Below are 26,106 nucleotides of genomic sequence, written 5' to 3' on the forward strand. Positions count from 1 at the left end.
TGCTAAATGCATACTTAGAAATAAGAGTTGCTGACGTTATCTGTGTACAGTAGTCCTTACACCCAGATAGGTTGTCAGAGTGAGTCTCATGTTAATAACAGTGAGTTGTCTGCTCTTCACCCAGAAGTAATCTATGACTAGGATAAACAGCCACTAATACACTAGCATCCCAGATTTCCTCCAAATATGAGGCAGGAAGGGAACAGTACTAGAACCTGCATATCCAATTATTAAATATTTGCAATCACAAATTTTTTATGATTTAATATTGAAAATGATAATATCAGACATGCAACTCTCTTTTCCTTTCTGGACAGTACCTAGTAAGCCTTGTCTGGTCACGGAATGCTTTTTCCAGAAACAATTTTGTCTGTTTTGCAAGGCATGCTTTTGCATGTAAATAATTTTTAAAACAAAGTAATATACTTAAAAAAAAAACTTGGACTACTGTATATTGCTGCAATGACTGTAAACCTCTCCCCTTCAACTATGCAAATACTGCATAGGCAGGGGCACAGAATACCAATTATCTTAATTTGAATTTAAAAAGGAGAAGAAAGTTTATCACTCTAAGACCGAAATTCTGTACTTTAAACAAGTATGAACATTCTAGCTTCAACTAATGAATTAGTTATTTTCAAGGTTTAGCAGTGTTTAAGCCCAACCCAAATATTACAAAATGGTCAGGAGACTTCAGAAGATTTTCAGGCTGGATATTAAGTTAAACAAAAATAGTTAAACTAGACTGGGATGGTGTTGCGTTACTCTCAGTTGTCAGATGAATATAATAATACATTATTTGCATAATCAGTGATTTAGTTGACATAAATCCATACAGATGTCATAAAATTAAAATAAAATTACCTTAACTTGAACTGACTTATCCAGACAACTTCACTTGAGACAGTTGTCCTGTCTGTTATTTTGGGATGATATCAGACAGAAATTTTGTCTGTTGCATCTGAAGTATATTAAATGGGGAGTCCATTAAATCAAGGTTCTAATTTATAGCAAACTGTTAGGAGCATGGTGGTCCCAGTTGGGCTCATTATATATTTTCATATTTAAAGCAGGTGAGAGAACTCATGTTACAAGGTTGTATTAGGCCTCCTCAGAAAATTATGATTGGATTTTGTTCATATATATCTCCTGAACAGCAATCTATACATTATGTTGGTATAGTTAATGGATATTACATGCCTGCATTGGTTCATGTATCTCATAATTTGTACTGAACTGAAGTTCAGCATTCACTCTCACAATATTCCTAAGTCTCATTTACTGGTTGGGGGGGTGGGGTCTGAGATGGAGTGGAAGTAAATTCCATTGTGAACTGCTCACATTTATGGAAGTATAACATTTCAATCTTGTGCTTTCTTATTTGAAAGCAAATCAAATTGTCTTTATTCAAATATTCCAGGTAAACGTACATAGGATTAACACCAGATACTTCTTGACTTCATGGATAAAGCACTTTAATGTAGGGCACTTCACTTTCAAATAGCTTCTCCATTCAACAAAGGGAAAGCATCTATATTAATAATGTAATGGTTAATAACAGTATTAATATAGCTGCCTTCTCTTCATTGAATGGAGGAGAACCAAAACGTATTCTCTATTCTGGTAATTATTTCACTTCCAGTTATGGTTGATCCTATTTGAAAGAAACTGTAGTATTTTGTTCTTTCTTCTCACCTACACCAAGAAAGATTAAAATCCATACCAGTGTTTTCATGCATTTGTTAACTCAGCTTGAATACCTGAACTGATGGCTTCATCATTACACTATTCAATTGCTTATTTTGTTTGACTTCATTTACCATTAAAATATGATTTTTTTCCTTCTGTTTCTTAGGTGCAGGCCCTGATTTAGTTCAGAAGATTAAAACTTAGCAAATAGGCTGATACCGCGTTGCTAAAAATATTGCCTAAACAGACCATGAATTCTGAATCACAGATAAGCAATTTTCTTATCTACTCACATGAGGTTTGAGGTAGAAATGCTGAGACATTTCTAGCTGTCCCTGAATCATAAGCAGATGCACTTTGCCTTGGGAATGATACACAAGTCTTCACTTTGAATAATGAATTAAATGCACAGATACAGGAAGACAATGCCAAAATGCATATTTGTGCATACAGTTAGATTTCAAATTGTACCTGAGATTTGAACTGAAGTATACTATAAAGATAGAAGAGAAGTATCTATTAATGATCCCTCTTCTGAATGACAATCCCACAGATATCTGAAGACTGCTACCACATGCCCCCTTAGTCATCTTTTCTATAGGCTGAACATACAGTATCCTCATTAGTCTTGGTTTCCAAACTTTCACCATCTTGCTAACCCTCCTCTGAATTTGTTCAGTTTGAACCTGTGGTACCCAGAATTGGACACAGTACTCTAAATGAGACCTAAATGAGATCAGGACAAGGGTCTGCCTTTTCAACAGCTGCATTACACCACTGGCTCAAATTTTACTTGTGGTCAGTAAGGACACCAGATCCCTTTCGCACATGCTACTACCAAACCAGGTCTCCCCATCCTATACAGTGGTACCTCTAGTTACGAACTTAATCCATTCCGTGACTCTGGTTGCAATTCGAGTTGGCTGCAAGTCGAGGTAAAGTTTCCCATAAGGTTCAGTGTAAATATGGTTAATCCGTTCCGCCCTCCGAATTTGGTCGCACTCCAAGGTAAATTTTCCCCATAAGCTTCAATGTAAATACGGCTAAACAGTTCTGAAACATATGCATTTTATTTTTAAACCTCAAAAACATGAAAAAAAGTACAGTACAGCACAGTATGAAGAGGGAAAATGGGGTGGGGAGGCAGTTATTGTTTGGAGGGAGAGTCCCCCTCCAAAGGGACATCGGGGAGATCTCCTTCAGGGGTTTCCTCTCTTCTTTGCCTCTTAGCTGCAGGCTCAGTTCTGGGGAAAAGCCTGTCTAAAGTCAGTTGTTTTTTCCTGCGCTGCATAACCCTCCGGAAATGAATTATTCTTGCCAAGCCTGCTCTGCATTTTCTTTGGAGCCATGCTGACAAGCACACCAAAAACCTTCCAAACGCCACAAAACACACCACAAGCCTCACCGAACGTCTCCTTGCTACCGCGATCTCGCCCACAGGAAGCCGTGACCGCATGGCAGCAGGGCAAATGGCCGCGGATCCGGTTCGTAGCTCAAGATGGAGTTCTCATGTTGAGGTAAATTTTTGGGGCTGGAGCTGGTCATATCTTGAAAAATTCATAAGGAAGGGCGTTTGTAACTAGAGGTACCACTGTACTTGTGCCATCCATAGACAAGCTCAAAGATGTGCAGTTTCCCAAGTCGTTTTGAAAATGAAGGCAACATTTGCTCTGTTCTAGTCCTCCAGGAGTGCTCAAAGATTACTGAGAATGGTTCTGTGATCCTCTCTACTGGTTCCTTCAGTATATCTTTGATTTGCACAGCTCTACAGTGAAACATTAGTCAAACTGTATTAAACAGCTGTTACTTCTACTTGGTTGGAAAATTGGGCAAGATGTCATATTTCATTTTTTACCCCTTTGGCACTTCAATTGGTACACTTTTATCATAACACAATCAATAATAATTAGCAACAATATAAAGTAAAATACAGTCGCATATCATTACAGGATTTACAGTATTTCTATTTTATATTACCAGAACGTAGTCTTCAAATCAATTAACAGTAGAGTTGTGAAGATGGCATTGTTAGAGTGGATGTACTTTGTACTTGGAAAGATAATTCTTTAAAAATGTATTCTTTGTTTGAAGCCCCAGTGTGGTTGAAAACTAAGGGCTCTAGAAAGGAAGAGCCCAATGGCCTTGGAGAGGCTTGTCAACCGCTAGTTTCAGGACAACTGAGACTACATAAGTCCCCTGGTCATTCATTAAAATATATTGGATTTTTTTTTCAGTCGTAGTAAATATTTCATATTTGCATATACTTACATATGCAAATATTATAAATATTGGTCTTCTGTACACTTCTCTGTAGCGCTGGATATGTAGTCTCCCTATACATGGCCACCAAACAACAGGGCAGAAATTGAGGGTGTGATGGCACAGAAAGTATGCTCCTGTTTTGTTTTGGTTTTGTTTCTTTGCTTTTTTTGTTTTCTTAAATGCTTTAATGCAGTGCTGAGCTCATTTTGGATTCTGATTTCTTTGCAACACATAACACTTTGACAAAGCTTTCCAATTTCAGACACACTTTAAGACAATTGTGAAGATATTCTAATTGCTAGTAGAATGTTCATTGTTTCATGTTCATTATTTCATGTTCCTGTTTTCCACGTCTTGAATCCTTTTCTGCTCGTTATAGTAGCTATCAACTTCCAAAGCAAATTGTTTTCTGCTGTATCCTGGCTTGTCTATTCAAGTGTGCCTGCTCCTCTTCCATTTTGGTCCCAGGCTGTAGCAAGAAATCAAAAAGCTGATGTTTTGCAAGATTGCCTGAATAATCCTGACACAGGCTGGTATTTATTTTTCACCTTCTTTGGTGCTGAAAAAATGCATGACTGTTGGCATTCCCAGCGAGAAGTCTGTGCAAGGAAGTAAAGCAGATCTACTTCACTACTGCACTATAAGTAGGATATCAGTGTCTTTGGTGCTGAAAAAATGCATGACTGTTGGCATTCCCAGCGAGAAGTCTGTGCAAGGAAGTAAAGCAGATCTACTTCACTACTTCACTATAAGTAGGATATCAGTATCATCTGTTCATTCAGGCTTATCAGGTACCTACATATGCCCACTTACTTCTAAAATAAGCCCTGCTTTACTTCCAGATTATGGCATTTACCTCCAAGCTGCAGCACTAAATCTATACTGATGTGAAGGACCCATATTGTGGCTTGAAGCTGTTCTAGAGTGGACTGTATTCTTTGGACCATTAGTAGGACTTTCAGATCTGGCTGTATAGTTTGGATGACCACTAGATGGGAGCAAATCAGCAGAAAACTCTCGCTATGCTGCGGTCTATTGATCATCTGGATCTTCACAGCCCAGGTGGTTTGGTAGCCTTAGTTATGATTACTCCAGATAATATGACTGAAACAGCTATTTTTAAAACATCCCATAGTGCCTGGCTTTCCAAATAAGAACTGCTGACTAAATCCATAATGTTCTTGCTATTCAACCAAGTAAAATATGGTTATTCTCACCTTGCTCCACACTTGTTTGAAACTGAGGTTAGGGTTCTCTTTTTTAAATGCAGCTTGTCCTTGCTATCTTCTCCTTAGTGAGTCCCATTTAGACCCTGAAGGCGATTTTTTAAAGAATTCCTTTGTGGTTAGCATCAGAGATAATTTGCACATCACAACATTGTCTGTATTTTTCACTAGTACAGATGACAATGTTTTTGCTTCTCACTCGAGACCCTTCTGCTTCTATTGTTAGAAAATATGATCAGAGAAACTCAGCAAAGTACATGGAGGTGTATCGTAGGGACATATGCCTTGCCAAGTTGCTCACTTTGGGTATGACTTAGTGGAACGCTGAAAGCTCTTTTTCCCCTTATGCTAAATGAGGGATTAACTGGCACATAACCCAATATGTCTCACTACAACTCTTTGGCCTTACACCAGGTCTAGTTACACAACAATGTAGTTATACTGTGGGGAGGCCACTTCATGACTAAACAATCTTTCTGTATCTAACCTGTGCCTGAACAATCCTGCTGCATCTGGCTTATGTTCAAATCACTGCCAATACTGCTGCCAAACTAAAGAGGGGATGTGAACACCCACTGACCACGTGAAAGCCTTGACTGCAAAAGGGATGGTCCTCAAAGCCAGAAGCAGCTCTCCCTATTTTTCCTAATTGGTGGAACAACATCATTACTAACCTCCAGAAAATGGATAGTTATTTTCCTGTTTCCATTATTGGTGTATCTCTCTCTTTCTCTCTCACATCATCATCATTCCAAATCAGTCCACTGCAGGATGAAGGCCTCTTCATTGAAAGTTATGATTGTAATCTACCAAACTGATCCAGTGTAAATTGATAGACAAATATTTTGACTGCCCAGTTTAGGGCTGTAGAAGGTAAGGAAGATTACCTTGATGAGATATGCAGATGCCATTGCCTAGGCAAAAGGGCTGAAATATTCTTTAAGCCCAGATCCTCCAGATAACATTCAGAAGTGGCTCAGGCAGACACCTCCCTAATTTAATGGATTAGAAAAAGAAGGAGGTGCAGCACAATCAGACTTACAAGATTCTGTTATTATAGCCAATCTCAAAAAAGTAGTTTTAGCCTTCTGGTAGAGTTGATTTCCTAGTCTAGTCTACCTAGTAGGGTTGACAAGGGCTGAGAGAGAGTAACTGGTCCAAAGTCATCTAGCTAGCTTCCAGGCCTAAGGGAAGACTACAACCTGGGTTTCCCCACTGCTAGTCCAGCACTTTAACCACTACACCACACTGGATCTCATATATGTTTGCATGTGTATATGATTGGTTTGTGTATGCACATTTACATTATTTCTGTAGCATTGAATTATATCAATTCTGGGTGGAGTAAAATAAAGGCAGCCACTTAAATGACACATCTAAAAACAAGCCCGCAATATTCACTCTAAAAGGCCCAACATTAAAATAAACAAACCAACCAGTTATTCTTTGCTAGGAGTCAAAAGCCCATTGAAAAAATATCATTTTTAATGCCTTCTCCAAAACCAGACATGAGGATGGCAGGCATTGTGCTCCATTGTAGGGGCTACCACTGAGTAGGCCTGCCTTCTGGTCCAGGACCCTCTTACATCTTGCAGGGGCAAGAGCTTAAGGAGACCCTTTTGCCTCGTCCTGCCTCCTGGCACCTGGGCTCAACTACTCTTCCCTCTACCCTACCCCACCCCCCACTACCAAGTTTATGCGTCCTGGTCTTGCCTCTTCCTGGGTACATTGATTAGAACACCTTCCCCTCCCCAACATGCAAACATGGTCACAATTATTGGGGGCAACGCTGCTTGCAGAATTATGGACCTGGGAGGATTTCATCTTCACAACTTTTAAATGCCACTGAGGAAGGATGGCAAAGTGACTGGGAAGTCTTTAGCAAATTTCAGGGGGTTGGTTTACATTGAAACAAAAACAAAAAACCCTGAACCTTCCTTCAACCTATCTTTCCATCCGAGCAACCTCTCTGATTTGTTTGAAAGCACCAGACAAACACATAGATACACTAAAAAAAACATGGATGGAGAGCTGCTATTGTATTTCCTTTTTGGTAGAGTGGGGGGATTCTTGTGATGCTACACCTAAAGGTAACTCAGTTGCAAGACACTGATTGGGTGACGTTCTTTGCATTATCTTGTTGGCCGGCTCAGCTGCAAGTAAAGAGGGTGATCGTTGATGAGTCGTTTGGCTGTTTGGGGTTCTCTGTATTTTGAGATGGACAGACAATTGCAGGTCAGTTTCAAAAGGCTTTGGTATCAAAGTACACTGAGCGACAACATCAGGAAATGGTGAGTTTCAAAATGGTCATAAACACATTAGGGAGTCTTAGACAAACCACTCTCTCCCTCTGTGATAGGAGACAGAATAACAGCACTGTAGTGTAAATTTCAGGGTTGTTGCACAGATTAGACAATACATGTGAAGTGCTCTGAATGCCTGAAAGTTAGTTTATCATTCAGAACAAATCAGATAATAATAAAAACATTATTTTATGGTTTCTTTCCCTTCCCTTCCCTTCCCTTCCCTTCCCTTCCCTTCCCTTCCCTTCCCTTCAGTAATATAAATAAAACTTTGTGAATCTTTGTGAATTAGAAATGGTAAAGTACACATACTACAAGGTTATATGAGGAAAGACTGAAAGACCTAAACATTTTTGTTACAGGGAGAAAGAAATTAAAAATAGTACAAATAGGACTCGACCACAGGAGCTGTTTGTTCAGAGTCAAACCACCTTGAGGGTATAGAGGTGATGAAACCAACAAGTTTGCTTCCACAGAATAAAAAGAATTAACTGCCTTTTTCACTATGCATTTTCGAAAATATACATGTGCTTTAGTTGTTGGTTTTCTTCCATGCCATCATCTAGTTCAGTTCATGTAAGTAAACTTTAATATAGTAACAATGGGTCTGAAAACATGAATTATTTTAAAACTATTATCATATTTTGGCAGAGTTTGCAGTATGTCTTGTTAGGTCGTTCATTCATTTACTTATGTATTTCATTTCCATACAGAATGGATTGGACCCAGAATAGATGAGTTATATTTAGGTCCAATGGGAATCAGGGTTAAATTAGTCATCTTTTAAATGTCAATGGGAACTAAATTCAGCTAATTCAATCTGCATGCTATCCTGTGTAATTACTTCTCGAAGGAACAGAGTTATAAGGGGGGGGGGGACAACATTTTTATCACTTTTAGCCCAAAAAGGAATCCTGCACACAAGAACGACAACTCATAAGGGAAAGTAGAACATAAATTTAGTAGGACGATCTCAGACAAGGACTGATCTTCCAGTTGAAGTGTGAAAGCACCTGAAATGGGTTTGCAAGCAATTCATCACATTGTGATTGTGTTCCCTTGTTCTTATTTTCTGTTGTTATGCCTTTGTTGTTTGGTTTCATAGTTTGCTAGGCTTCTCTCATCTGTTCACAGTGCCAATGGCTATGAATTTTTCCCCTTAAGATCTGCATAGCTGGAACAATTGGTTCAACATACACATAAGCTTACTGATGGGGAATTGCAAACAAGACAAGTATATTGACGCTGATGCATGACTTTGAAATCTGGATGCATGGGGAAACCTATTCATCACCTGCTGATTGAAGCTTGATTGACACAGATACATTAACCACGATGAAACAGTTTATGAAATTGTGTTGTGTTGTGTTATTTTATGCTAGGTAGAGGTTAGCATAAGGCAGAATTTGGTAATCCAAACAATTGCATAGCTTTCTCATCACAGAGAGTGACCTAATATTAATGTTTCTGTTTTCTTTATCTTGCCCCTATTTCTGAAAAAAATTGTTGTGATGTCGCCACATCTTGTGTCCCCACCCCACAAGCTAATAATAAGGACCTAGCAATGAAAATTCCCATGACTTCATGGGGGAAATTATGTTATATGTTCCTATAATTATGTGTTAAGGGCAGGGAAAGGAAAACTAGAGGTACATTGTCATTTTCAGCTACAATTCCAAATCTGTCATCATATCTCCTTCCAACCACAAAAGCACAGTTCCAGTGGTTGTAATAGAGATGGTAATCTCCAGTCATCAATAGAAAATGTCATCCATCTGGCTTCCTGTGATGATGGCACTGCCACAAATTGAGGCAGAGCTCAAAGACATGCTTGTGGTTTCTCACAAAGAAATTAGATGAAAAGGAAAAGCACTTCCAGGCTGGCTGGCATACTACTCCACTTTTATATAGGCTGACCTTTAAGCCCACCTGGATGTTGTTGAAGTGTATTTGTTTTATTTCTTATGGATAAACATCTTTTTTGTTTTATCAGAAAATAATATAATTCAAGAAATATCCCTTTTAATTTGCCTATGCATAATTCATTCTGGAATTTCTATCCAGGAGATGAAAACATTGTCTTTTCCAAAAAGTACCTTGTTAAACTGATTTTCAGTTTATGAAAGATCAGCATATACCTGATTTGAATTTTCACAGTGTATCTATTAACTAAGACTTCTAGCATTGTTCAGACTCTGTTGATTTGCATTTCCTTGAGTTTCACTGAACTCAGAGATCTAACCATTTTTCTGAACCCTGCTACCAAAAAATGTATTTAACTTATTCTTTCTTTGTGATTATAATGATTATAGTGATTATAATGGTTAAAACATAACATAACATCGTAACATAAAACATAACATAATGAAAAAGACTGGGTAGGGGAGAAATAATCAAACCACAAGGATGAAAAAAAATTATATTTGAATGCAAAGATATGTTGATTAAAACTGCCAATTGGCATTGAGACTTACTATATAGGGATTTGTAAGATTATCTGAAAATTACACCTGGAAAAAAGGAACAGGGAAAAACACTTTATTAAGATAATTCTAAAGGTGTAAGGGTATTTTCTCCATGTAGAGCCTCACTATATTTGATAATAAACATCAGGACATTTTTTTAAATTAAAAGTAAATACAGTGTGGTTTTGGCCTGTAAATTCCCTTACATCCAATGTCCCTCCACTAGAAATAACAGTTAAAAAAAGATCCCTGATAACAGTGGAAGTTCTGTTTTGGTGGGAATAAGAATTAATTGTGATTGCCAGAAATGTTCATTCTTTAAGTTGCTGTCTTTCTGTCCAATGTTTTTAAGTAGAGATTGTGTTTTGTTGGTCACGCAGTTTATCTTGTCTTCCTGATTAGGGCTGAATGTGTCTATAAGCTAATATCTTATTTGTAACTGCCCAAAAGTGTTGCGTCAGTCTAGATCTTTTCAGTCTAGTTCAGTCTTTCTTCCAGCTGCCTTTTTCACCTAATGTTTCCCTTAGGAAATCTAGCAGGGAGGGAGCAGAAAGGTTACCATAAAGTAAATGTTTGGCTCAGCTGCTGTAGGCCTCTATTCAAACTTGGATCCTATTTTCACTTACTGTTCGAAATGATGCAACCCATAATTCTACCACTTTATTCAGCATGAAGTTCAGTTCTTAATATTATTCAGTCTTTTCTGTGCACCACTTGGTTTGTGCAGGTTCTCTGCTGGCATTTGGGATAGTATAAGTCCCTTTAAAATGGCCAACTGTTGCAGCAGCCTTAGTACATTAATAGTTCTCATTCCTGTCAATCCTGCCCAAAGTGCTTCTATTCAGAGGAGCTGTCAGTAGGTGAGGGATCAAGATGTCCAGGCAAGGAGAAATGGAGAGCATTGCAGAAGTTGTTGCTTAAGTCCTATCTGGGACCCAACTAAATGGATGTTGGGTTGATTTTGTTGACCTATCCGTTATTAATCTGGAGGCACTTGATCTGGAACAAGTGAAGAATCTGTCTTCTGTTCCATAAGCAGGGCTCAGAATAGTTATCCGTGCTATAGATGAGTTCTTAGTGTAATGGTATGTGGGAAAGACTTTGGGAGACAGGGAGAAGAGATGCTGCCTAGGGAATGGTCAGATAAGAGAAAGCATAGTTCACAGCTGGATAGTGGGTAAGGCAAGAGGCTCAGAAGGGACCCTCCCTAGTTTCAGGATATAGTGGGAAAAGTATACTTTCAAACTGGCAAGATTCTGTTAATGTAGCTTTACTATAAAGTAGAATTAGTTTATCTGGTTGTGTTTCCTGTCTGATCTCCCTGGTAAGGCTGACATTCAGCCATCACTTCTGGGCTTCTGGTCAGATATACCACGGCCTTTGTATCTGGTTAGATCGATACTGCAGGTGAGGGACTAATGAAGATGTACACTTCCCTGAAACTGCGGCAGCTCCAGTGAGGTATATTCTAGAAAGAAGAATATTAATATCCATTCATTTTTCTTGAAACCCATACATAGCAGGGACACAACAGTGGCTTTCTCTGAGGTCACATATAATTCTGGATATTTGTGTTCAAAACATATCGGCATGGGATCTTTCTCTTAGAAGCTCTGTCTGGTAAATATGGGTCAGCAGAATCAGATGAAGGATGGAGAAGTGCAATGATATGGTGTATTTCAAAAATGATCAAGGAAATGAAACATGTGGTTAGATGGGATAGACTTTGGGGAAGATAATGAGACAATGACATTGTAAAAGACTTTTTAGGAGAGCTAATAGGAGTTATTCATGGCGCTAAATAACTTACAACTATGATAGTAACATTCCTAACTGAATTTAGATGATATGTTCTTGATGAAAGAACAAGGAATTAAAATAGCTATCCATGCCTAACAGAATCACAGCAGCTGTGCACCTGTCTCTCAGTAGGACTCAATACTTCAGTGATAAGTTCAGCAAGCTTGACACCTTAAGAAATTCTTTGAACAGCATGTGTAATTATCTCTTGCAATGAACAGGAAGTAAAGAGATTTGCGAATTTCCTGAAAGGTCACCGATATTTTAAAAAATCCCTTGATGTGAACTGGCACCAGCAGGAATATACTACAGTAACAACTAAACAAAGGCCTTATTTGACATTTAATGTCTGGGGGGAAAATGGACAGTTATTGGGTAGACCTTTTCCTATGGAACAGAAAGGATATAGAGTGTAACTACAAAATCACAAAGATGGGGATTTGAAAAATTCTCCTCTTTTAAAATTCAGTCCCCTCAAATTTGATGGCACTTCTAGTAAGACCAGGAAAGCATTTGGAAGCTCGTTAGCAGGAGCAAAGCTTCTCTCCTGCCACCTCCGCAAAGGTCAGCACAGCCGTTTTGAGAAATTTCCCAGGTCATTTCTGCAACTTTGCATGGGGCGCTCTCTTTTCACTGTTAAAAAATTATCATTTTTGTTCTGGCTTCTGTCTGATAAATCCATAGTTCTCCATATAATGATAAATCCCATTTTTTAAAATATATACTTCAAAATCACATTCCCATCTTCAAACCATATCACTTTTCCCCAAACGATATTAACAAATATATGGATTTTAAACCCAAATAGGACAATAGTGGGGCAATGCCATATCATATATCTAAGTGCCTCATCTGCTATTAATTAACTCCCCTATTTACATGGAATGTTCAAACTATGATTGTCCCAAAATGTAACTTTATCATGTAAATAACAGTCAGCCTTTGATTTCTGTCCAAGACTTTTCAAATACACCTTGTCGCTTTTAATACTGGAAATATAGTAGAATTATTACAGTACTGAAAAAGAAACTAAGTCCCTGCCAAGATATCAGAAGGGCTATATAATAACTGTCTAATTATGCCCATAATTCTTTTTTGGATGATCACTCAGAGTCTATAAAAAAATAGAAGTTAAACTATATCCCCAGTGATAAAGCTTAAAGTGATATAATTTAGATAAAGAAAATCCATGTATTTGTTCTTCTTATAAAAATATTCTTAATAACTTATCAATCCACTTTAAAATATTTCAAGTTATTAACATGATGATATCCCTTATTTATCAAACTTGAAGTAATGTTTATTTTTACAACATTTATTTTTTTCCATTACTGGGATGTTCAACCATCTATTTATATTTATGTTAATCTGAAATAAATAGTTTGATATATTTACATCTACAAATAAATGTTTTCCTTGGGATAATTATTCTGAGACATTTGAAAGAATTCAAGCACCAAATTAAAACACAATTTTTATAAATTTCCATAAACATATTAGAGCTCATAGGGCATATTTTATATATAATTGTTATTAAGAATTTTAATTATAATAGTAAATTCTAATACAAACTAAACTTAAAGAAAAGGGAATAGAGAGAAGGATTAAAAGTACAAGGAAAAAGAAAGAAAAAAGAGAAAAAGAAAAGAATATAATAAAGAAAAAGAAATACATAAAGAAGTGCCTTCCAACCTTCATCACAACAAGTATAAGCAAATTTAGTAACTTCACTCTTTCTAATGTTACAAACATTTATCTCTTCATCCCATATCCTATCTCTTATCTATAAACAAATCCATAAAGCATCAACTTTTCAATCCTGCTGTCAGCAGAAAGTCCATAAAGGGTAGCCAGAAGTAACAACATAACTTATTTTAACCTTTGTAAATCCAGTAGGAAAAAATTATCCAGGTCACTTCTTGGTTTGTCATTTGTATTTCCCTTTTAAATTTTAAAACCTCGGCCAATTTCTTTTGTAGATCCAGTGAAACATTCTTTTCTAAATCATTCTCTTGGCCTGTCAGTTATAAATCTACTTTTGATATCTCTATCTTGTCAGATAAAATTTGTTCTATGTTTGACATTTCTTCAATAACATCTTTTGGACATAGTTTATCCATAGAAGCAGATATCATTGCTGACATTGTTCATATATTGGCTACTATTTTCTGATTCCATTTTTCAAAAGTCTCCTTCACTATTTTTACCATTAGAATATTTTGCACCACCTTGCAGGTCTGTATATCTTTACCTAAAATTGTAAGACCTCTCTAGTGGTCTAATGTCCAGTTTTTGAAATCCTGAAATTCCTTATATGTGTTATGTCTTGTAAAAACCAAAATAGGATCTATTTCCCATGAGAAGCTATTTGACCTTTATAATTAATTCCAAAATTTTATTGTAAAAGTTTCAATATTCCAACTTTATATTCCATTTATAATTTTCTAGGATAAAAAATCTTATTTAGCTTTTTGCTGTTTATTTCAGATTCTTTACATTCTTAAACTTATGATTAAAGTTTTCTTTCATTCAGGACTAAAGGCAGACTCTGGCAAAACCTGATGTTTTTAAACTTGTCATTCTGAAGGGCTCTAATAGCTTAGAAATAGTTAATGATCAATTTCCAAAAGTGATTAGAAAGTGAGGTTTGCGAACTTAGCGTCCTTTAAAAGTCTCTGCCGTGGATGCAAGCAAGATGGCTAATCTTGTTGTCTCCCAGCACTCAAACCCCAGAAAACCATTGTCCTGCGGTTTCCTTACCAGGAACAGCCATTCAGAGCACATGTGGGTGATCTCCCATCTTCTCTTTATCCCGAGAGGTTCCAAGGAACCAGTCTATGCACCAGTTCCTTGGTCTTTGCCGTGGTCGTTGGCTCCACTTTCACAGAGCCATCTTGAGTTCACCATACCTCCCCCAGAAGTCCAGAGTTCACAGGGCATATTTTAGACATTCTGTAGTGAATTGAATAAACTGATCATTTATGAAACTATTATACAATATCAATAAATTTTGGCTTATAACACTCATAATGATCAATAATATGTAAAATATCATCAGCATATAATAGCAGTTTCTGTTCAACTCCCACTGAACTTTTATTCCTAGAGTATCCTTGGATTACCTGTTAAAACAGAGCAGAAGTTCCAGTGTCAGGTTCACTATAAGAGTTGATCAAGGGCTTCCTTGAGAAATTTCATGGGTCATCTTAAGAAGTAAAGTGATACGATCAGAAGAGAAACTAAAGTATAGGTGAAGTGATAATTCCATTTGTATAATGTTGGCTGAAGGTTTAAAATACCACATTTTAATCCAATTAATAAAAAACAAAAACCTATTATTTCCTGAATAGATATAAACAGCCTCCTATTTATCTTCAGAAGAACCATATTATTTTTAAAAATCATTACATTCTTCTTAATTACTTCCTTTGGACTCAGTATTGGAAACTTGAGCATAAAAAAATTAGAAATGCTGATTTATTAAAATAGAGTCATTATTTGTGCTGAATATTCTTGGAAGTCAAAATAATATTACTCTGTTATAGTTTCTGTTTCAGCTGAGGACCCAGTAATTCAGCTGTTTCAGTTGAAGACCCAATAATTTACCAGGTCTTTCTCCTCACTAAGTTGAGCAATTTTTGTCTCAATTGAACCAATCACTAAAAATTTCAACTCCAATATTTTCTGACTGAAAGCATCAAGTATTTGCTTCAGTTCCAAAAAATTCTAATTCACATCATACACTAAGATTTTTATCCACATAAAGGCAGTTGTTCTAAAAAACCATAAACCATGGGAAAGAGTCTTTAAAGTTGTTAGCTTTCTCTCTCTGGTCTTTTCTTTTGTGGATCAGCAGCTACTGTAAATCATTCAGCTGTTCTTCAACAATCTCAAGAAGCTGCTCTCCCTCTGAAGAGGAGGAAGTGATTCCTGTTTTCTCTGTCTTCCTGATTTCAAACCTATAATTAATCTAATGAAAGACACTACAAAGCTGTAATTTAGACAAAGAAAAACAAAATAAGTTTTTTGCTTACCAATTAAGCAATAAAGCAATCAAAAGATAAGGTGATCTCCTTGGGAGTTCATAAATTCAGCTCATCACTATACCAGTCAGAAATCTTGACTTTAAAGACATATGTAAAAAAAAATAAATGGAAGGGCAATAAATGTACAAGATTTTTGGTAAAGTTGAAAATATTGGCAAAAATAGAAGGTGAAAAAACATTTCAGTCATTCGGGATTATATAGCTATTCAGGATTATATAAGTATTTCAAGGGATGAAAACAAAAACATTTTCTTTTCACAGTTTCCTAATTTTTTTATGAGCTCATTATTTAAACTTGTTTTTTTTTTCTTTTTTGGTAGCACTTGAAAGAAAAATATCAATGAGGCAAAGCAGAGAGGAACTTATCAAGAGAGGAGTACTGAAGGAAATATTTGATAAAGGTAAGAAACACTCAACTCACAGTGGGAAAGAAATGGTCGACATGGGTAATATGATTTGATTTTGCAAGAATTTCTTGTAGCAAATCACAGGACTTGGATATGGATTTTGACAATAGTTGGATCCCAAACTACTGGTATAATAAATAAATTCAAATGCACTCAGGAGCAGCTTTTCTACTGAAGTCAAAATATTGTTTGATTGTTATCAGAATATTTTCTGTTTCAGTGATCCATATTTTCACAGCATTAAAAAAAGAGAGAGAGAAGCACTGTTCACATTTTTTGAGAAGGAAGGGCTATCATAGGAAGCATAAAATCCAATTCAAGTTTCAGAGTCTACAAAAGTTCAATTTTGTTAGCAACAGTGTTACAAAATATTCAGTCACAGAAAAGCAAGTTAAATTTCAGCAGCAGAAAAGAGAAGCTTGATTAAACATTCAGTTGTAAAAAGATTAATTTTAGATGCTCATAATCAGGATTGCTTTTTGAGGCACCCAGTTCCTGAGGTTATTAAGAAGTCACCTGAAGAATCTGTCCCCACAACACTAATGCACATCCAATCTTTGGTCCTTCTTCATAAAATGAATCACCAGTTTCTAGCACAGGCAATTTCCAGGCCTTTGAAAGCAGATCAAGAGTACTTGGCTGCCAGACTTGCTCATTTCCAAACGGCTTTCATAGCAGCATGGCCATGCAACAGACAAAAAATTCAGTGTGGCACCAAAGGAAATATAGGTGGGCATAATGGTCTGGCGTTCTCCTCCAGTTCTAGCAGAGGCAAGACTTAAGCCACCTTCCTTCTCATCAGCTGTGTCCCAGTTCAATCTATTGGTTGGCAGAATTTAAGTTTTTGCTAAAAAGAAAAGCAACAGCTTAAAATGGTTACTGATTGGAAGCCTACTTTATTGTCTGAAAATAACATTTGTGATGTAAGTAAAAAAACATCTGTGTTGTATCTACCGTGACTTTTCGTGGTGCTAAATTATGAAGACCCTTCTAACTATGTGATTCTCTGAACCCAGTTTTGAAGCCCAGAAATACATCAGTAAGTAAAAGCAATTAGCAGTTCATTTCATAAAAAATGAATAATAAATTTAGAAATAGAATACTAAAAAAGGCAAACTTTTCTAAGCCCATTAAAAAAAAAAAAGACGACTTTAAAGTAATTTGTTCTGTATAGTTGCAAGATTGCTGTTTGATTTAAAAAAAAAAAGATTGAAGCTATTTAGTTTTGTCATCTCTTGTACAGTTGCCAACCATATAACTCAACGGAGCCAGCAAGCAGCTTGATCTTAAATCCTTCTGTTCAGTGTTGTGAAATATTAATGAAGGGACTACACAGTACTGAAATCTGTATAGGCAGTTCAAATGTCTTCCATTTGACTTTGCGATATTCAGTGCATTTAACTTAGCATACTCAACTGATGCATTTTATATTGTTATTTTATGTATCTTTTAGAAATGGAAGGCACTGATACCATTATAATTGGCTTTACAGTTTTGCTTTTATATAATTGTTTACCAGACAGCAGAATCATGTGCATGTTTAGTTAGATGTAAGTCTCATTGATTCCAGTCAGGCCTGCTCCAGATAAATAGGCTTATTCTTGAAATGTGAAGATTAATGTCAGCCTCATGGGGTAAACCAGATAGGAATCACAACCAGATGAGCTAATTCTTCTTTATTGTAAAGCTACATTGACAGAATCTTGCAAGTCTCAAAGTACAATACTATCACCCCCCACCCATCCCCTTTACAGTCCGAGAAACTAGGGAGGGTCTTTTCTGAGCCTCTTGTCCCGCCCACTATCCAGCTGCAGGCTATGCTGTCTCTTATCTGACCTTTCCCTTGGTAGCATCTCTTGGTCCAGTCTCTCAAAGTCTTTCCCACATACCATTACGTATCACATTTATATAGTCATCCATCTCATGCAAAGCAACTCTGGGTTACAATATAATTCTTTCCACATAAAAGTTCCCACTGAAAGCTGCAATGTTGACATGACTGAGTAGTTTTGCAGGCAAGCACTTTTCCTAACATCTGCATTCCTGGGTTCATCCATTCATTGATCCATTTCATTCATTCCTTTATTCATTCATTCATCCATGGGGACACAGAACTGTGACATCAGTGTTGAATGCAGAAGGCATTCAAAAGACCCTGACTATTGACAATGGGTTCAGTATACCAGTTACAAAGTAAAATTATATGATTGGTAAGATTATTAGTAATCTCAAGGTTGGATATTGCAGTGCATTCATTGTAGGGTGGCCTTTGAAGACAGTCCAGAAATTACAGCTAGCTCAACTGGAAGAGTATAACATCAGTCCTATGTAGAAACCACAACCCTAGCTGCCAATTGCTTTCTGGGCCCAGTTCTTCACCACCCAGAGTTCCTTCTGGGAGATGTATGGCAATATAAATGTGTTAAATAAATAAATGCTCACTATAGTGTTCAAAATCTTATGTGGCTTAGGTCTAAGTTATCTGCAAAAACACTTGATACATACAGACCATCCTGTAGTCCAGGTCATGAACAGAACACCTTTTAGAGATCCCACCATGGATACACTTAGCATCCACAATCAATGAATTACAAGAGGACTCAAAATATATTTTTTACTCAGATATTATTGTATTATCTGATGCTATTTTTGTAAAAACCTAGAGCCATTGGGATTGGGCAGCAATATAAACTTGCTATGGAAACAAATACATGGATTAGGTGGCACTTTTTCAAGAAGTTCTTAATGACATTACAATGTACTTCCATATTATTCAGAAAGCAACCAGCAAATAGGGCTGTCCCAAACATTCTGTTATGGTGCACCAACCAAGATGTTCTGCAGGAGATGTGCCAACACTTCCAAATCAGCGCCCTATTCCAATCCAGAGAGGATTGCATGGAAGAGTTCACACGGGGCCAGTATTGTACTCAGAACCCAAAACAAGAGCTTGGCCTGCTTGGTGGGCTGGGAGGGGTGGGGGGCAGGGAAATTAGCCCTGGCTGTCCTGCTCCAAGAAGCTCTATATCAACTAGACTTTGAACAATCCTGTTCTAGTGCCTTTCTTTCGTTGTATTATAGTGTCCCAACAACCTGATACCATTTTTACAAATATATCTGAAGTAAAGAAACATGTATTAGCCAAGATATATTTGAGCAACTGGGATGATTCTGTGCTGTATTGTTTTTTTTTCTCTCTGAAATGTGTTGTTTGCAGTTAAAATAAATGAGGCACAAGAGAGAGGGGAAAATCATGTTTTCCAGTCAACCTCTTTATTAAAGAGCATTGATTTTTATACTGGAGTTATCTTGTTTATCTCATACTATTGTGCTTTCTTTTAGATGGGGAGCTTCCCATACAGAATGAAGAGGGATCATTGGAGAATGGACAGGCTTTGAGTTCCAGCCAAGTATCACTGCCAGCTCTATCTGAATTGGAGCCATGTTCAGTATCTGGGGATTCCTGTACTTATGAAGTACTCCCAAATCCAGAGATCATGGATGGAACAGGTAGCCTTTCAATTCCATAATGAGCCACTTAACATACAAATAACTTCTTTGAGGAGAGCCTTTGAGTCAATCTTGACTCCTGGTGACTACGTGGACAAGCAGTTTTCTGAGCAACAGTTTCCAAAAGTGGCTTGCCATTGCCTTCTTCCTAGGACTGAGAGAGAGTGACTGGCCCAAAATCACCCATCTGGCTTCATGTCTAAGGCAGGACTAGAACTCTCCTGGTTTCTAGCCCAGTGCCTTTAACCACCAAACCAAACTGGTGCTCCAAAATAAATAATGTCCTGTAGTGATTTCCTTAATACTTTAGTACTAACATATCCAAGCTGATATAATTATGGATTATATCCCATCTGTATGAATGTAAACTGCCAGTCTCTAATATAATTAATAAATATGAAGGATTAAAGCTCGGTAGGTTTGTGAATGTCAGTGGGTTAGTTTGTACAGTAGGTGACATCATTCTTTACTGAACTAACTTGCTAAAACAGTTTTATTACCTTTGTTTTGATGGTTGCATATATTTATATCAACTAAATTCAAAATAATTGCTTACAATCAGAATGATAAGATGAATAGAATTCCCCCCACCCACAAATAAAGGTTTTTAGTTTAAGAAAAGAAAAAGGTGGCTAAACAGGTAACCTTGTGCTCTCTTTTTAATTTGGAGCAACAGTTCTGGGAGCTGAGCACCAAATGCTTCTGAATTAGATCAGATTGGGGAAGACAGTAAGGGTACACCCAACCATTTCTTTTTCCAGTGTCTAATTTGTAGAATCCATTGTGGTTAGATGTAGCACTGATCACTCAATTAGAAAGCTGTAAAAGGATGAAGCATATGCACAGAAAGAAGTGACATCAAAGTTTCTTAGTATGATGGCTATACAGTATGGCGTCTCCACATTTCCAAGAAGCAGGAAAGGATTATTGTCTTTAAGATTGGCTGGTAGACTTTCCATAGACATCAGAAATATATGGAATGTCAGTCTGACCCAGTAGGCATGTTTCTGTTCTAGTACTTTAATGTTGTCTTTCCATTGATCTAGTTTCAATACAGTAAACTCATTTCATGCTGGAAGAATTCCTGCCCAAAAAAATAACAACCAGAAAAACATAGTTGGCATATTCATGAACAAGCCCACAGTTTTAGTCTTTGTTATATATGAGTTATTATCAGATTTCCCCCTCCCCCTCAGTCTATGGAGGTGACAAAGCACCATGTAATGAAAAGGGGATTTGATGTGTTTATGAAACAAAGGGCAAATTAGTTTGTTTTTAAATTCAGTGGTGTTTATTCTTACTGAAGAAATGTTTATAATAACTTGACAAGGCATGCTGGTCCTTGGCAACAGTTGTACAGCTTGAGTCGTACAGCTAAGCCACAAAGCGATGATTTTCTCAGAGTATTAATGCTGTCCTGAGCTGGAAAAGAAAAATAAAAACTCCCGCCACCAATGTCCAAGCCCAAGCACTCTTGATTTCTAAGATAAAATTATGTATCTGAAGATTATTTAATAGAACAGAGTGATGACGATGACTTTTAAAAGACTTGGAAAGCTGGCGAGTGAGTGAGTGAGTGAGTGAGTGAGTGAGTGATAGATAGATAGATAGATAGATAGATAGATAGATAGATAGATAGATAGATAGATAGATTTTAAAAATCCAGCTACTTTTAGCCTGATTCACTGAAGAACAATCATAGCAAGCATCCTTTGTTGAAACTTCTGCACTTCTACCTGTATTTCTGTGGGATGTGCAGTCATGAGGAAAGTATTCTAGGCACGCTGTCCAGCCTTTGAGGACAAGTAAATGTACCTAACAATATGCCTCAAAATCCTTTGCAATGTACAAGGTACCTTGGAAGACTGGTCAGTGAAAAAGACCTTGATGTAAAAAGCTTAAGTATTTCTGTAAATAGGTATTATATCCTGAATCACCCACAGACTCTGGAAAAAGGAATATTGAAGGTACTATTAGGATTCTAAAGGTGATGCGTTAGTGCTATTGCTGTCCAGTTGACTTCAGTAAGACAAGCTGAGCAAAAAAGGCCTGTGAATTTGTCCCTAGATCTTTATTTTATTTATGTATTTATTATGAAACTTGTATGCTGCCCATCTCCCCCAACGGGTGACTCTGGGCGGCTCACAATAACAAAAAAGGAAAAAGCACCAATCCCTCCAACGATGGCTAAAATCCATAAATAATTTAAAATAGAAACATGCATTAAAAATATCCTAAAACCACCCCTATAAATTTTAGCCCTAAAAATCTTCAAGATGCTGGGGGGGGGGGGCAACCCATCACCCCACCAGCCATCTCCACCTCCATCTTTGCTAGTGAGGGAAGCACTAGTGGTAGGTCTGTAGTGAAAGCACCAGAATTTTTCTCTATTTCCAGAGAGTTTTTCTCTTCTCCTTCTTCCTCCCTCTTTTCTTTGTACTCCGTCTGAGTAAAGTATGGCTAATTACATTTTTAAATCTGCATTGCTCTGCTGCCTTTGTCTTTCTGCTACTGCTTTGCTTGTAACCTTGTTGCGTCTGTGCTGTGGTTGTGTCCTCCAGTGTCTGAAGAGAGTCCCACGTCCAGTGAATCTGGAATCCACCTCCCTCAAGAACCTACATCTAAACCAGTCTTGCTACTCCCCCCTAAAAAATCTGCTGCTTTCTCTGGAGACCATGAGGACACCCCAGTGAAGCAGCACTCCCTCCTCAAACAGCCCCCTGCCCTGCCTCCTAAGCCCATTGCCAAGATTGCCAACCACTTAGCTGGTAAGTAAATGTTCCTGTTTGGTTTGTGCTGCCCTCCCCTGAAAAATGCACTTTTCCCATGCCTCTGGACAAAACGTATTTTCTCCATGACCCTGTCGTGTAGACCTTTATGCCGTTTTTGCATCTTTCATTAAAATACCTGTGTTACCAATTTGCAAATACATGAGAATATGAGGGTTTCAGACCCTTTCAGAGAATAGAAGAAAATTTTTCACCTATCATTAGCTGGAGTCTGTTTCAAACAAATGTCAGTTTTTTGTCTCTATGATTCATCAAGCTCCCTCCAAAAAATCATGGGTTTGGCTTATGAAACTGTAGTTCCCATTATGGCCCACGGGAAATAAATAACTATTAGAAGAGCTTAAATTTCACTCATGCATGGTTTTTTGCTGTGTAGTTGTTCAACTACACCAACTGGTCTTGTAAAAAAAATAATATTAACAATATTCTCTTTTAGATTTGTTTCCTTTGTATTTATATGTCAGTGGGAGAACTCACCATTGCTTGTCTTTATTTGTTGTTTTACCTCTCCCACCATACATCTAATCTGTTCCCATCCTGTTATAGAAGTTTATTTCATACTGTTCCCCTTCTTCACATATTTCTGTACTATTTACTTTGCTTTCGAATTACTTGGTTGGTTGCCCGCATGCACTGTAGCAAACAGGTCTTCTTCTCCAGATCTGCTAGAAGAATGATCAGGCTCCAGAGCTCTCTGAACTGGGAAGGCAAAGTCATGTGGCCCGATTAAATGAGTTTTAGACCCTTTTAAACCTGGCTTCAACTGGGGCCTTTTAAACCTGGCTTCATTTGGGGATTGCCACATCTCCCTTTCTGAACAGCCCATTTTGTCCCCTCAGGGCTTCTAGGCCAGCTAGAAATCAACACCAAACTTCTCTGCTCCCACAATATTGAGCTGAGCTGATTTTGTTCCAGCTATTTATTTCAGTGTATTATATATGAAAAAGCTGCAAAGCTCATTTTTGCATGGGATTGTTCAATGAGGACTTCTTGGCTTATCTCCTGGTTCTGGAGTTTTAAGTCTTGTAAGACAGGGTTCCTCAACCTCAGCAACTTTAAGAATTCTGGGAGTTGAAGTTCACCCATCTTAAAGTTGCTGAGGTTGAGGAACCCTGTTGTAAGGGATGTACTAACTTTATAGCTTTTTGGTAGTCTAGAAAAAATTAGTTAGAGATAAAACTGACAAATGTTTTTCCAGCTTTGCCTTTCTTTTCAACAGGAAATTAGCAGGACCTGCGGAAGCTCAAAGCTTTGAGTTTTTAAGGTTACTTTTCCTTTTCTTTTTTTCCCCCTTTTGTACAGAGTGAGAAGATGGGATTTTTGTTGCTGCAAAACTCTCAGTAGCTCTGATTTTCACTTGTTCTTAGAATTTCAAGTGAGCAAAATTGGAGATAATCATGATTTACTACCAAACTGCTTCTGTGGTCTGGGGAATAAACATAGCAGGTTTAAGGAGTGAAATCATAGTCTATGTGATTCATCCTGTGTTGGAAAGGGAAAGTCTTTTTTCTAACCAGCTCTTTTGCTTGTGAAATGCAGTGAGATGCGTGAGATACTAGAGGTTTTAAATTTTGAATTCTGGAAGCAGGATCAAGGATTTTTACTATTTAACTGCAATATGCAGTTAATAGGCTTGATCATTACTACTCAGTGCTGTTGATGGCAAGAGGGTAAAATGCTGTTTCTAAAATTGCAATATTAGGAGGACTTCTGTGTCCTTACTTTGCCTGATCAATTAGAAATCATCCAAAGCTCTATTTGAAGATCCCAACCCCTTGTCTTTCTACACTTAGCCAACTTGTCATCAGATGCATGGTTTATTCTCCTTTGCTTGGTTATGGGGCATAGTAAGTTGTGAATAGTGAGATTAAAGGAAGCTGAAATGCAAAAAGTACAGATAGGGATAATTTAATTGGAACTTGAATGTATTCAAAATAAGCACAACAATCTTTTGAAAAAAAATAACATGTCAGGTGGTAACACAAAAACTTCACAATAATGCTAAATTAATTATCCTATATAGTGCGACATGAAATTATTGTTTCTACCTAAATCCAACTGAATAGAACTGAATTGCTGGATGAATTGTAATTCAAGAGTTTCAGGACAGAACTTCCCTTTGAAAGTCCTTTGTTCAAGGATGGCCATTTTAAAATCAGTAGCAGAGAGATATATATGGTATTAGAAGACACAAGGTTTATATAAGTAAGCCTACCATATGGGGCTGTAGAAATCCAGACAATAATTAGGTGGTAGCAAGGAAGTAAATTTTTCTGGATTTTTCCTGTCCAGATGTCACAGCCCTAATATAACTGTCTTCAGATTATTAGTTTTACTAAATAGATGTCCTTAACAATGTGGAATGAATGAAGATTCATATAAATCTAGTACAATTTGGAGAGCATGTTGTTAAGTACAGCTGTCTGAAATATTATGCCCAGTGTTTGTTTCTCTAAGAGGTGATGCTTTCCAGTGGATAGAGTTTCCCCTCTCACTCCTTTGCCCATTCACATTCAAGCGGCTTCACGCCTATTTGTGTTCTTGGACATAAGGAATTTATATCCCTGCAGGAGAAATTATTGCTGAGAAAAGCAACAGGCTACTTAAGGGTTTCTAATTTTCTGCCCATTCTCTGCTGTGGCTCCTTCCTACCTGAGGATGTTCTATGGTGGAGATGGGGCCATTAGTTTAACTTTATATATGACTGAATTTGAATACATAGCTTAATTTAGGCCTTGATGAAATCAAAGCTCTTATTTGCCAATAAATATGCTTACGATCAGCTTGTAAGGATCAAAAAGCAAACATTTTAAAGATGTTGTTCATGCCGGAATTATGAATTATGTTGCTTTGCATAGCGTCTGGAAATCAGTAGTCACATCCTTCTTTCCAAAGTGAAAATGTACACAGTGAACATGAGAACTATTTCAATTCAAATTCCCACCATCAGATGTCTATGTGCTTTTGTTTAGGGGAGGCACGACCAGTGGCAAGTTGTGGTGGACCGTTTGCTATTGCTTTACAGAAGCGATCATATAATTTAATTAAGGAGGGGGTTATAGAAATTGTTGCTGGTTTCATCTTTTTGAGAGTGAATATTTAATAGGATCAAACAGAAAAATAATTTCTATTTAATTTAATTTCTGGTTTTATCTTCTGACTGTTAAGTCATACTAAGTTTTCTGAAGAATTCAGATACCTCCCTTTATTTTTAAATTTAAATGAAAATTAGCTATCATTAATCATGTATTTCTTTTTCCCTTTCTGCCACATTAAAAAATACATTGTGGTTAAAAAAAATGTGGAAGCTCTTGGAGACGGCACACTACTCTGGAGCTCTGTTTGTGTACCTTTGTTCTGAATGATGCTCAAATCTATGAGTTGAAGCATAGCTATATTTCCTTATGCAGGGGCAGCCCAAGGCATTTTTATGCTTGAGGCAAAGTCTAAAATAGTATTCCCCTTTCTGCACAAAGAAACCAGTCAGAGTTTCAATTCCTTTAACACTGTTGATGAGACAGCCTTCTCCAAGCCAGCAGAACAGAGCAGATTAACCTCAGAGATTCAGGTCTACATACAACAACTCCCTCTGCCCTGGTTGCATGGCAG

The 26,106-nt window shown here is 37.3% G+C and overlaps 1 protein-coding gene across 2 annotated transcripts in view; it reads left to right on the forward strand.

Moving 5' to 3' along the window:
- PHACTR1 (phosphatase and actin regulator 1) overlaps positions 1–26,106 on the forward strand; it is a 243,949-nt gene that overhangs the window by 177,056 nt on the left and 40,787 nt on the right. Inside the window, exons 3-5 of one of the 2 annotated variants that reach the window (XM_088130728.1) lie at positions 16,112–16,192; positions 19,541–19,708; positions 22,270–22,476. In XM_088130728.1, the coding sequence (XP_087986854.1) occupies positions 16,112–16,192; positions 19,541–19,708; positions 22,270–22,476 (456 nt within the window). The remainder of the gene's footprint in view (positions 1–16,111; positions 16,193–19,540; positions 19,709–22,269; positions 22,477–26,106) is intronic. The other variant, XM_088130729.1, reaches the window with a different exon arrangement.

Source organism: Python bivittatus, unplaced genomic scaffold (assembly GCF_059951505.1).
Source record: "Python bivittatus isolate LINGU-HERP-01145 unplaced genomic scaffold, Pbiv_v1 ctg000840_np1212, whole genome shotgun sequence".
NCBI lineage: Eukaryota > Metazoa > Chordata > Lepidosauria > Squamata > Pythonidae > Python > Python bivittatus.